The 12,949-nt window shown below is 38.7% G+C and overlaps 1 protein-coding gene across 5 annotated transcripts in view; it reads right to left on the bottom strand.

The window, feature by feature from the left end:
• Nucleotides 1–12,949, bottom strand: part of GLE1 (nucleoporin GLE1-like protein) — a 98,025-nt gene that overhangs the window by 45,791 nt on the left and 39,285 nt on the right. For all 5 annotated transcript variants that reach the window (XM_088904529.1, XM_088904528.1, XM_088904530.1 and 2 more), the window contains 2 exons: nucleotides 3,647–3,875; nucleotides 3,116–3,225 (listed from right to left, as the gene is read on the bottom strand). In XM_088904529.1, the coding sequence (XP_088760655.1) occupies nucleotides 3,116–3,225; nucleotides 3,647–3,875 (339 nt within the window). The remainder of the gene's footprint in view (nucleotides 1–3,115; nucleotides 3,226–3,646; nucleotides 3,876–12,949) is intronic.

The following is a 12,949-nucleotide window of genomic DNA, read 5'->3' as shown; positions in this document are numbered from 1 at the left end:
TTTTAGATGCAGGACAATGAGGATAAGGTTTGTCAGTTGGAAAAGTCCTTATATGACCTGAAACAATCCCCTCGGGCATGTTTTGAGAGGTAAATAGTGTTGTCCAACAAGTTATCTTTGTGTAGTGCCAGGCTGATCATACATTGTTTGTGAAAAGAAAAAGGTGAGCTGTTTGTTGTTCTAATTGTGTATGTGGACGATATTGTAATTACAGAAAACTGGGGGAAGAAATTCCTAGCTTCACAGTTTGATGTTAAAGATCTCAGTCCTTTGAAATATTTTCTTGGGATTGAAGTTGCTCGATCTGACAAAGGTATCTTTATCTCCCAACGGAAGTATATCGTTGAAACAATTAATACTTGCGACTTGCTCCAAAGAAAAAGGACTAATTGGTGTTTATCCCCACACTGGTGTCTTTTGTGTAAGGCTAATGGAGAAACTTGATTTCATTTCTTAATTTGCTGCCCTTTTGCAACCTTTGTTTGGGAATGGTTTTTCTCATTGTTTGGGTGCAGGTGATCTCCCCTGGCTAATGTGCAAATTTTATTTGCTTCTACTTTCTTGAGATGGCCAAAGAAAACAGGACAAGTATTATGGAGATGTGTAAGGGCAGTTGTGAGCTGGACTTTGTGTGAAGAAAGAAATGCAAGATTATTCCTAGACAAGGAAATAAGTAGAGAAGCCGTCATTGAAATCATAATGGCAAGAGTGGTTCATTGGGTAAAATCTATGAAGATATTTGTTGATTTCTCAATAGGACATATCATGAACAAATGGAAGGAAGTGGCTAGCTCTGATTGCCACAATTCTAATATAAGCCATGCTTGGTCTCCTCCAATGGTTGACTACATTAAGTTGAACTTTGATGGGAGTAGTGTTGGGAATCCAGGCCCATCTAGTATTGGAGGGGTGTTTAGGGACAGTGAAGGCAAGATCATTGGTCTATACCCAGGCTCGAATGGAATAGGTGGCTCCCTAAGGGCTGAGGTTATGGCAGTTATGGAAGGATTTCAAAAGGCAAAAGATCTGAATGTGAGAAGCTGATTGTAGAAGGTGATTCAAAGTTGATATTAGAGTGGTTGCATAAGGAAGATAAAGGATTTTGGATTTTCAATAATGAAAAAAAAAAGAGAGATTCAAATGGATTATTCAAGATATGGAAGTATAGTTCAGTTGAGTTAAAAGGGCAGCAAATGGTCTTGCTGATGTATTAGCAAAACAAGGAGTGGGGAGGAACCGGTTGTTTTGGGCTCAATTGTAATAGTTTTTTGTCTGTGGAGAGTTAAGATAGTTTACCTCTTCCTATCTTGTAATTTTTAATATTTCTAATGAAATTCTGTTATTGATAAAAAAAAAATCTATTGAAGGACACTAGAAAATTAGGGTGTAGACTAGTTGATTCTCTCATGGATCCAAGTCATAAACTTGGAAGTTGTGAGGGGAAGATTGTTTCAAATGTTCATCAATATTAGAGACTCGTTGGAAGGCCGTTATGTCTTTCCATGACTAGACCAAATATTGCTTTTGCTATGAGTGTATTGAGTCAGTACATGCACTCACTTCAAGGCTGCCGAGACTCGAGAAAGTTCTGGCCTATTTAAAAAGATAGCTAGGTTGAGATCTCCTCTCTACCAAGCATGGTCATATGAAGGTGGAAGGCAACACTGATGCTGACTAGGCTGACACTCTACTGCATAGTTGTCAAGGTGACGCCTAGGCGACAAGGTGCCCTTGGAGGCTCGCCTCGCCCAGTCGCCAAGCAGTTTTTCATACTGTGTAATAAAATACTTTAATATTGTTATTTTTTTTAGATCATAATTATAAAATAGACATTATTAAAGAAAAATATTCATTTTTTGTGTTTATAAACTAATTTCTTTTTATTATTTTCTTATTTGTTAGGGTTTAATCAACACAAACATTGCTAACTGTTGTATTGAACCCTCAATGACTTCAAAATCTGAACCAACAAGTAAGGGAAGAACTTAAAATTTTGTTTAATCAACATATTTCTTCTTCCACCTTTTTCTTTTCTTCTTTTCCTATAACAAAAATAGGGGTTCAGCCCCTATATTTTTTGAATTTTCTTTCCTTTCTTCTTTTTCTTCTCATAAATACGTTGATTTTCTAGACTTAAAACATGAAGCTTAAGAAAATTATGGATAGTTATTAAAGAAAGTTGGTTATGGAACCTACGGAACTACCCTAGGATATGTGATTTTTACATAAAACAATCCATCGCCTAGGTGAAGCCTGGGCGACTAGGCGACAAGGCGCCCCCCTATCGCCTAGCCTCGCTTTGGCGCCTTGAAAACTATGCTCTATTGATGATAGGAGGTCCACTAATGGTTACTATACATTTGTAAGAGGAAATCTAGTCACTTGGAGTAAGGAACAGTTTGTAGTGGCAAAGTCAAGTGCAGAAGTTGAGTATATTAGCTATGTCTCAAGGTGTTGCTGAATTGTCATGGTTAAAAAATCTTCTTACTAAGATGGGTATGTGGAAGTCAGATCCTATGTCATTGTACTGTGATAACAAGGCTGCTACCAATATTGCTCATAACCCGGTTCTCCATGAGTGGACGTGCACATTGAAATTAACAAACATTTTATTCGTGAAAGAGTGGATAGGGGTGCAAATTGTATACCTTTTGTTGAATCAAGAGAACAAGTAGCTGATGTATTTACAAAACGATTGAATTCCCTGCACCATGAAGAGTTATGTATCAAGTTGGCTATGCATGATATCTACAGCCCAACTTGAAGTGGAGTGTTGTCTGGGATGATTTTTTATATGTTTCTAGCGCTAGGAGGTTTTCTATAACTTTTCCTTCTTTCATGGGACCACTGTGCAATTATTATTTTTGTTAATATATTAAGGTGATGGAGGTGCCACCACTGACCCATTCAGTTTTCTCCTATTACGTTCTTCTCTTTTCTTCTTCTCTTGATTATTCCATGACTATTACAGTATTATATTGCTGTTACAAAGAGCAAGACATGTGTCTGTTGCATAGCAACATTTTACTTGGATTAAACTATTGGAATTTGATAACAGGACATTGTAAACTATCTGAAAATTAGGCAAAAATAACAATAACAGTATTGAGGTTACCTTATTGGAAGCTGATTTCAATCTCTGGTTTTGTTCAACTAATTCATTGTACCTCCGTAACCTTTCTTCCTCTTGTCTAAGTGCACTTTCTGCAACCTTAAGTAAGCTACCTGTCATCACATTGGGGACATGCAACTTCAAATGACAATAGAATTCATACAAAAAATTGACTAAACACAAGGAAATGTGCCGATGCAACTTGACAAGTATGAAACTCCAAGAAGTCATGCTCGGAGATGCCAGGAACCAAATTTGTATTTTCCATGATAATGGTTAGATTCTAAGGGGAATGGCTGTTCTGTTTTTTTTTTTTTCAAAATGTTCTGATCTTCAATATTTTCAGAATTAATTGAATGAACAAACAATGTCTTACAATTCACGATTTGAATCCTGCTTCTAAGGATTGTATGATTCAATCCTTTGCTCACAACCATGAATGAGTAAAGAAAAATCAGATTCATAAAGAGACACCAAACTTCAGGATGAACCAATAGAATATTTCTTATTATAGCCTTTCAAAAACTGCAATACCTGCTGCTGAATGCGCTTTACTGGACCCTTTTTCTGTTTCTTCTTTTACTGCTTCTGCATTTGCATCCATCTTGTGGTGAATACCTTCCTTTTCTGTTACTGCAGCAGAATCAGGTTTTGCAGTTTCAGTAGCCCTCCTTTCTGCAGCTTCTTTGACTGCCCTTCTCTCAGCTTCTAAAGCTGCTTTCTGCATTTCTTCAGTTCTCTTTCTTGCAGCTTCAAGTCTAGCCTGCATCCCAGGAAAAAAGGAATTAGTATTTGCAAATTCCATAACATTGTCATCAAACATGTTAAATTTCCAAGAAATCAATAAAGTTAACCAAGTCTTATTCTGATTGCTTGGATTGAATAGAAAATTTTAGCTCCATATTCTGCCCTGTCTAGGGCCATATCTTCTGGTATAGGCCCTCAACTCTCTTCTAACCACTTCCATTCACATTCCATATGGGCCTTCTTCTTGCTCTATAGTAATTCAATTTGGGACAAAAAAAAAACCATTCCTACTAATGAAATCATTTGTCTCCAATGCATAATCAAATAATCTGTTACTTTCCTACATCTGTTACTAATGAAATCTTTGGTCTACCCTCAAGTTCCAATGACCACAAAAGCACTCATTTCTAGTGTTTCCCAGTAGTATTTCCCCCATTCATCATAGATTATGCTTATTGTAAGCAAAATCCATATTCTGGAAACCCTTGAACTAACAATTCAATGTTTGTGATACTTTTTATCTTCAAAAAATCAATATGCTGAATGCTACAAATCTAGATGCCTTGACAGCAATGTTCCTTTTCAGTCAAGTTTGCTTGGAATACTCAAATCCTTGTAAGTTTCACTTTGTTTATATGGACAGCCTTTCTAGATAAGTTTTTGAAGGTGGATCAGACAATATCTAGAAGCACTGAACAGAACAGAATGGTGAAACAGGATTCATGTAGCCAATCCCATATGGTTGGGGACAAGACTTAGATGATGATGATGATGATGAAGATAATGATAACGACAACAACGATGATGATGAGACAATATCTAAAAAGAGGTCATTAACCCACACACATCTGTAAAGAAAACAAGTAATATGCAAAATGGACATGCAATGTTAAATGTTTCTTTTGCCTATTTAGTTAGAATGGATCTTTCAATGATCACTCTTGGAAATAATAAATGGTTTCCTGTCAACCAACTCAAGCATTCAGTACAAAAGGTACACTATCTTATCAATAAAGAAAAAAAATAGAAAAAAAGGCACTATTCTGTTCACGTTGATGCCCTTTGCTTGCTCCTAGCTGGACAAAAGGAGCAGATTTCTAAAATCCTTTAAAATAAGGAAGCTCAACCTCAGAATATTAGTTTTACCCTTGAGCATAAATTCTCTACCCTCGTTTATCAAATCCTCCTTTCTCTATCATAACATGTACCTTTTGTCTTTTAAGTTTTTCCCTGAATTTTAACAAAATTCAACAGGTCCAGTATTTAATTAAAATGCAGTCTCATGAATTTTGCCATGGTCCTGATGTAATCCGATGACATGAGAAAATCAGATAGATGCCACAAGTCTACAACATAAGAAGTAAAACTGGCTTCTAAATCTGATAAGAAACTTGATTAAAGGAGTAAAAAAGTGAGAAAGGAAGAAGAAAACAGCAGAATAGAAGAAAGGGATGGAGAAGAAGAAGAAGAGGGTTCGATAATTGATAAGCCTATAGTTGTACATATTTTCATACCTCTAACTTGATGATTTTGGTAATAATGTTTTTGGAATTAGCATGGTATTGCACTAATTATGACGAAATTGTCTTGCAAGATGATTTGGAGCTTAATTGTGCAATTTTAAGGAGGAGTTTGATTTAATTGATCAAGATAATCATAGAGGAAGAACCATGCAGCAATGATGCTCCATGATGTAGCCATGAAGGAGAGAATCCATTGAAATCGGATTTGATATGTATGCACAAAAATTGGGAAATTTCCTGTTTTGATATAGTTTCCGTATTTTGGGCATAACTTTCTGCCTACAACTCGGATTGAGGTGATTCAAATGGATAATTAAAGCTAAGAGATAGGGCTACAACTCTTGTGTTTATCACTCAACCTAATTCCGCCACCAACCAAGTGCAATTTGAGCTACAAGTTTCGGGTCTGGCAGTTGGCAGTGCAGAAGAGATAGGAATTCAACTGAGATAAATAATAAGAAACCTATTTTGTGTTAAATTAGGAGTCTGCATTGAGAAACAATTGAGGGGAGGCTGCACTATAAAAATGACCATAAACTCAAGGCAAGGGGGCACATCCTTAGAGAGAATTCAGCAGAGAAGAGAAGAGGAAACAGTCTCAGCACATCAGAAGAGAAGAGGAAGCAATTTCAGTACGCTAGAGAAGGAGAGGAAGAATCCGAATTCAAGAGGGAGAAAGGCTTAGTTGCTGCACTTGTCTTCTACCTTCGAAGGCTAAAGTTTTCTTATTATTCTATTCATTCTTTGATGTGTTCTTGCTGTGTTTCCCCTTTAATTTTCTTGAGTATGTTGAATTTAACGATGTCTAGCTAAATTCTCTTAGGTAGGGTTTAGATGGATTTTGATCTTAAGATTATATAATTATTTGTTTAATTCAATTCAAGACCTTTATTACTTAAATGAGGAATTTTTATTGCTATGCTTAATGCTTTAAAAGAATTGGCCAATCTTTTAATGATTTGACGATTCATGCATGATTGACCAAAGGATTGTTATGAATTAGATCCCTAGGCAATAAAGATCGCATGATAGACTATGATATCGAAAGATGATTAGCTCATGTGTGGGAATCAAGGAAGCTTAGTGAGTCAAATCCCCTTCTATGATTAGAGGTTTCCAAAGAAATTAATGCTTATTTTTCCTTTTGACAACCACTTAGAAATTTGATGGTAGAATTGGATTAATAAAGGATAAATATGACTCGAGAAAGCTTATTAATTAATTTAGGGAAATCCACCATCACATGCAAATAACTTTAATATACCTTAGGGTAATTTTGGTCTTGAGTTGGATTAAATAGGTAATTATGTAACCTTCATTTAATGAAATCTAAACCCTAGCTGCATTCATCCATCAATTCAGTTTTTATTAAGTTCTTGGATTTGCATTAATTATTTTAGTTTTTACTCATTCAATTGATTCACGAGCTCAACTTAGGTTGGTTTAAAATTGATTTGGTACTGTGATCTAGTCTCTATGGGATCGACACTTTTCTCATCATTATACGCACATTTGACTAAGGTACACTTGCCTCAATTAACTGTGCATAAATTACACAACAATAATCACCTCTCTCCCCTCACTAATCCTTTTATTAATCTTCACTAATGTGGTTAATTATAAATCAGCCCTTAAGTGGGGCGTCCAACTAAGCATAAACTTAAAATAACTTCAAAAGAAGTTAACAGGCCCATAAGACAGGCCCATTAGCATACAAAATAAATAACTTACTACTAAAACATAAAATAGACACTAGGGCCGATTCGGCCCAATCTCTCTACACTCCCCCTCAAGTTGAGCATAGATGTCAATCATGCCCAACTTGCTTATATAGTGTGTTAGCTTCCCTTTTGGAACACCTTTGATCATTACATCAACCAACTGCTCTTCTGAAGAAATAAATGGAAAGCAAACCTCTCCTAAACCAACTCTTTCCCGTATAAAATGTCTATCAACCTCTATGTGCTTAGTTCAGCCATGTTGAACAGGATCACGTGCAATGTTGATAGCAGCCTGGTTGTCACATTAGAGCATCATTGGCTTTTCATATTCAAGACCCAACTCTTCCAGAAGTGATCTTAGCCACAGTAATTCCGATAGTCCATGTGTCATTACCCCGTATTCTACTTCAACTAAGGATCTGGCTACTATAGACTGTTTCTTACTCCTCCATTGGACAATGTTCCCTGTAAAGCAAAATATCCTAAGGTGGATCTCCTATCATCAATACATCCAGCCCAATCAGCATTAGTGTATGCTTCCAACTTCATGTGACCATGTTTGGCAAACAATATACCTTTCCCTGGATTGCCTTTCAAATAACACAAAACTCTTTCTACAGCAACTAAATGTGTGTCTCTGAGAGAATGCATAAACTGATTAATAGCACTCACTGCATAGGAAATATTTGGTCAAGTCATGCAGAGATATAACAACTTCCGGAGCAATCTCTGAAACACTCCACTATCAGGCAACAATTCACCATTAGTGGCAGAGAACTTATGATTGGGATCTATAGGGGTGGAAGCTGGTTTAGGACCAAGTTTACTAGTCTCTGCAAGGAGGTCAAGAACATACTTGCATTGAGAAATGAAGATACCATCCTTGGATCTAGCAACTTCAATTCCCAAGAAAAATCAAAGATCCCCCAAATCCTTGATTTCAAATTCAGAGTTAAGAAATCTTTTGAGCTTAATCATTTCATGGGTGTCATTACCCGTGACCACAATGTCATCAACATAAACAATCAAAAAAGTCACCAAATAGTTACTTCTTTTCAGAAACAAAGTATGGTCAGATTGGGTTTGTGTGTAACCAAAGGATACAAGAGCAGCTCTGAATCTCTCAAACCAGGCTTGAGGAGACTAATCGAGACCATAAATAGATTTCTGTAATTTACACACCTTCCCTTGCATTTCCTTTGCATACACCCCTGGAGGCAAAGACATATAGACCTCTTCATGGAGGTATTCATTCAAAAAGGCATTTTTAACATCAAACTGGTGAAGGGGTCAATCAAAAGTAGTAGGTAGAGACAACAAAACTCAAACTGAAGTCATTTTGGCCACAGGAGCAAGGGTCTCAAGGTAGTCAATACCATACATCTGAGTGTAGCATTTAGCAACCAATCAAGCCTTAAACCTCCCAAAAGTGTCATCAAAATGATACTAAATGGTGAACACCCATTTACAACATATTGGTTCCTTCCCTTTAGGCAAATCCACAATATCCCAAGTAGGGCTCTTATGCAAAGCATCAAATTCGGTCATCATAGTATCCCTCCATTCAGGTTTGGACAAGGCTTTTGGTACAGACCTGGGAATCACATGGGTAGAAACAGAGGCAATAAAAGAGTAATAGGTAGAGATAGAAGAGGAGGTGATTACCAACCAGGATGACATAGCCAGAAAATTTGTAGACCACTTCAAATCGATTTATAGAAGGCCTTTGAGTGAGAGAACAGTCATGGAAAGGGTGGATTGGCCAAGAATTGATGAAGGAGTGGCAAGGTGGCTGGAAAGGGATTCCGAGGAAAGAAGAGATTAAGAAAGTTGTCTTTCTAATGGATAGATCCAAGGCTCCGGGTCCAGATGGCTTTACAATGGGTTTTTATCAAGACTGTTGGGAGGTGTTGAAAGAGGATCTAGCTGAAGTCTTTAAGGAATTTGAAGACAATCACACTATAAGCCCTGGAATTAATGCCACCATTTTGGCCTTGATACCTAAGAAGAATGATGCCAACCACCCAAAAGATTATAGGCCTATTAGTCTGGTGACAAGCATCTATAAAATTCTGGCTAAAGTGCTCTCATTGAGGATCAAAACAGTCCTCCCTACCATCATTAGTGAAACTCAGGGGGCTTTCATTCAAGGACGACAAATAACAGATCAGATCTTAATTGCGAATGAGTGTGTGGAGGAAATGAAAAGGTCTAGTAGGAAAGGATTCATTTGTAAATTGGATCTTGAAAAGGCCTATGATTTGGTGGACTGCGAGTTTCTATTAGAGGTTATGCGAAATGGTGGATTTGGGGACACGTGTAGTTGGATCTTTAGGTGTATCAGTACTTGTCACTACTCTATTCTGGTAAATGGTACGGTGAGGGACTTTTTTCCAGCTTGCAAGGGTGTCAGGCAAGGGGATCCACTTTCACCCTTCCTTTTTACCTTAGTAGCTGATGTGATTAGTAGGATCATTACTAAGGCTGACAGCGAAGATGCCATTAGGGGTTGGAGAATAGGGAGACACCAAGTCCCCATCACCCACCTTCAGTTTGCAGACGACCTAATGATTTTTTGTGAAGGTCTTAGTGAAAAGGTAGCAAACCTAAAGGAGCTAATAAAAGGATTTGAAAGTGTCTCTAATTTGAGAATAAATCTGGAAAAGAGTTGAGTAGCAGGTATAAATTTGGAGGTAGGGGAGGTCGAGGCTATTGCAAAGTGTCTTGAGTGTTCCACCTCTGCTTGCAAAGTGTCTTGAGTGTTCCACCTCTACTTGGCCTATGTCATATTTAGGGCTTCCTTTAGGGGCAAATCCTAGGGAGAGTAGATTTTGGACCCCAGTGTTAGAAAAGTTTGAGAAGAGATTAGTCTCATGGAAGAAGAACTATATCTCTTTAGGAGGAAGAATTACCCTAATAAGAGCTACCTTGGCTAACTTACCTACATATTATTTGCCTGTCTTTAGGATACCAATTAGGGAAGCTAGGAAGCTGGAGAAGTTGATGAGAGACTTCTTATGGGAGCCAGGACAAGAGAAAAAGGATCACTTGGTTAATTGGGAAATTGTGTGCAGAAGTAAAGAAGAGGGGGGTTTGGGAATTGGGAGGGTAACTAGAAAGAATCAAGCTCTGTTAGGGAAATGGTTGTGGAGATGGCCTTTGGAAAGAGAGATTGTGGCATGAGGTGGTGGGAAGCATTCATGGGAGGTCAGAGAATGCATGGGATGCTGGTGTATCGAGGCAAGCTAACCTAGCAGCACCTTGGAAGGCTATTCACAACACCCTTCCTCAATTCCTCAATTTTATCAGGTATGAAGTTTGTTCTGGCAACTCTATCCTTTTTTGGGAGGATATTTGGGTTTCGTAGAGGACTTAGGGATGCTGAAATTGAGTCTCTTTCTTTTTTTCTTGGGTGTCTTAATCAGGTTTGTTTGGATCCCTCCAAGCCAGATAAGAGGGTTTGGACTCCTAGACCCAATGGAACCTTCACTTGTGCTTCTTTTTTCAAGTCCATCTCTCAACTTTCTACTCACCAACCCTTTCCGTCAAAAGAAATTTGGTGTAGGCTAGTTCCCCCAAAAATTATGGCTTTTTGTTGGGAAGTTTTCCATGGGAAAGTAAACACTTTAGACAACCTACAAAAGAGAAGACCTTTTCTCTGTATTTCTCCTAATTGGTGTATCCTCTGTAGAGCTCACGGTGAGGATTGTTACCATCTATTAGTATCTTGTCCCTTTTCTGCAGACCTTTGGGCTTGGCTACTTTCGTTGTTTGGGGGTAGTTGGAGTCTACCAACAGAAGCTCACATGCTCTTCAACCATTCTACCTTTTATTGGCCTACAAAAATAGGGAGAATTATGTGGAGATGTGCTCGTGCTGCCTTGACTTGGACACTTTGGGAAGAAAGGAATCTCAGAATTTTTCAAGATAAGGAAAGGAACAGCTAAGATTTGAAAGACTGTGTTAAACAGGGCAATACATTGGCTGAAGACCTTGGAACTCTTTCATCAATTCTCCTTTAATGACATTTGGAGAAATTGGTCAGCAGTAGCAAGGTGTTCATCTTTAAAGGCCAAATCAATTACAAGCTGGTCTCCTCCACCCGAAGGCTCAATTAAGTTGAACTTTGATGGAAGCAGCATGGGTAATCCAGGATTATCCGGAGTGAAGGGTGCTTTAAGAAATGAGAAGGGAGAGATTTTGTTGCTCTACTCAAGTCCTTTGGGAATTGGGAATTCCATCAGGGCAGAATTTTTAGCTGCTGTACAAGGGGTCCAATTTGCAAACCAGCTGGGGGTACAACACCTAATAATCGAGGGGGATTCCAAAGTGGTGGTGAGTTGGTTGAAAAATTCTGAAGAGGCTATGTGGCGATACAAGAATGAAATGAAGAAATTTAGTTGGTTGACAAGGAATATGTTGGTCACTGTACAGTGGGTGGGGAGATCAGCAAATACCTTGTCAGATGTGTTAGCTAAGCAAGGGGTAAATAGGGAAGAATTATTTTGGGTTCAGTTGTGATTCTTGTTTTTCTTTCCTAGTTTACTTATAAGTTTCAAGGAGGGGCTGCAGCTCGCGCCTCTCGTTGGGATGATGTATGAACTCACTCTAATTTGCTTCTGAATCAATAAACTTATTATTATTCATAAAAAAAAAGAGTAATAGGTAGGGGATAGAAGGCTATAGGACAAGTGTTTGGAGATACAATGTGCTATACACTTCCACTTGCCTTTTCGAAGGGCAATAGGAAGGTCAAGGTCTAGGAAGGTAGGCGGGTCAGGGGAGGGCTGACCTGTTACCTCAGTAGTGATGGGAGGTGCAAGAGGCTCTTTAGAAGGAGTGGAAACAACTTGCCCATGCCTCAATCTTTGCCGTTAGTACCACCTTTGGAGCACAGGATCTTAAGGATATGTAAGAGGATGAGTTGGAGGAGGAGGGGGAGCAGGAACATGTGGTGGAGACACAGTGGAAGGGGAGGCATCAAAAGAAGATGACTCAATAGGGGACTCAAAAGGAACTAGAAGAGGAACAGTTGGATACATAGCAAATGGCTCATTGGGATGCTCCCCCTTAGGAGAAATACCTAGAAAGGAATGGACTCAGCAAATGTGGCATCCCTGGAGACAAAGTGGGTGCCACATGCCGGATCAAAACCAGAGTTCTAAAAGGCGTGGAAGGCATACGCTTGGAGGCGCCTCCAAGTGAGGCGCTCCCAAAATGCCCTAAGGTGTATGCTAGAGACGCTAACACCTCTGAGGCATACGCCTCATGCGCTTTTTTTCATGAGGCATGCTAGAGATGTATGCCTCATGTGCCTCATGCACATCTTATATAAAAAGACAGAAAAAAAAAAGAAAAAAGAAAAAAAAAAGGAAAGGAAAAGAAAAGAAAGGGAAGGGAAAGAAAAAGAAACAAGAGAAAAGAAAAGAGAAAAGGAAAGGAAAGGAAAGAAAAGGGATGAAATATTAGGGGAAAGAAAGTGGTTTGCCCCCTACCCCTTCGGGTGGGGGACTTCACCCCCTAGACCCCCCCGCCCCCCCTTTTCAGTGCAGCCCAATTTGTTTTTTTTTTTAAGTTAGGGGGGTTTTGCTTCACTCCGGCTCCGCTTCGACAAGACCCCCCTTTCAACTAATGTTATGCATCTTTATTCTTCTTAGTATAAAAGATTTTTATTAAAAATAATGAAAAAATTGAGATCCCCCCTTCGTCTTCATCCTCCTCCCCTTCCTCCTTCCTCCTAACCCCCCTCTTCTTAAGGAGGCTTACGCCTCCTTTTGTTCGGGAGGCTTAAGCCTCTTGCGTTCTGAACTACGCCTCATGCCTCTAGGTAGTGGAATACCTCACAC

The sequence above is a fragment of the Nelumbo nucifera genome, chromosome 4, assembly GCF_055504915.1.
Source record: "Nelumbo nucifera cultivar China Antique chromosome 4, China Antique-T2T, whole genome shotgun sequence".
NCBI classification, from domain to species: domain Eukaryota; kingdom Viridiplantae; phylum Streptophyta; class Magnoliopsida; order Proteales; family Nelumbonaceae; genus Nelumbo; species Nelumbo nucifera.
This window is presented reverse-complemented; position numbering and strand designations above follow the sequence as displayed.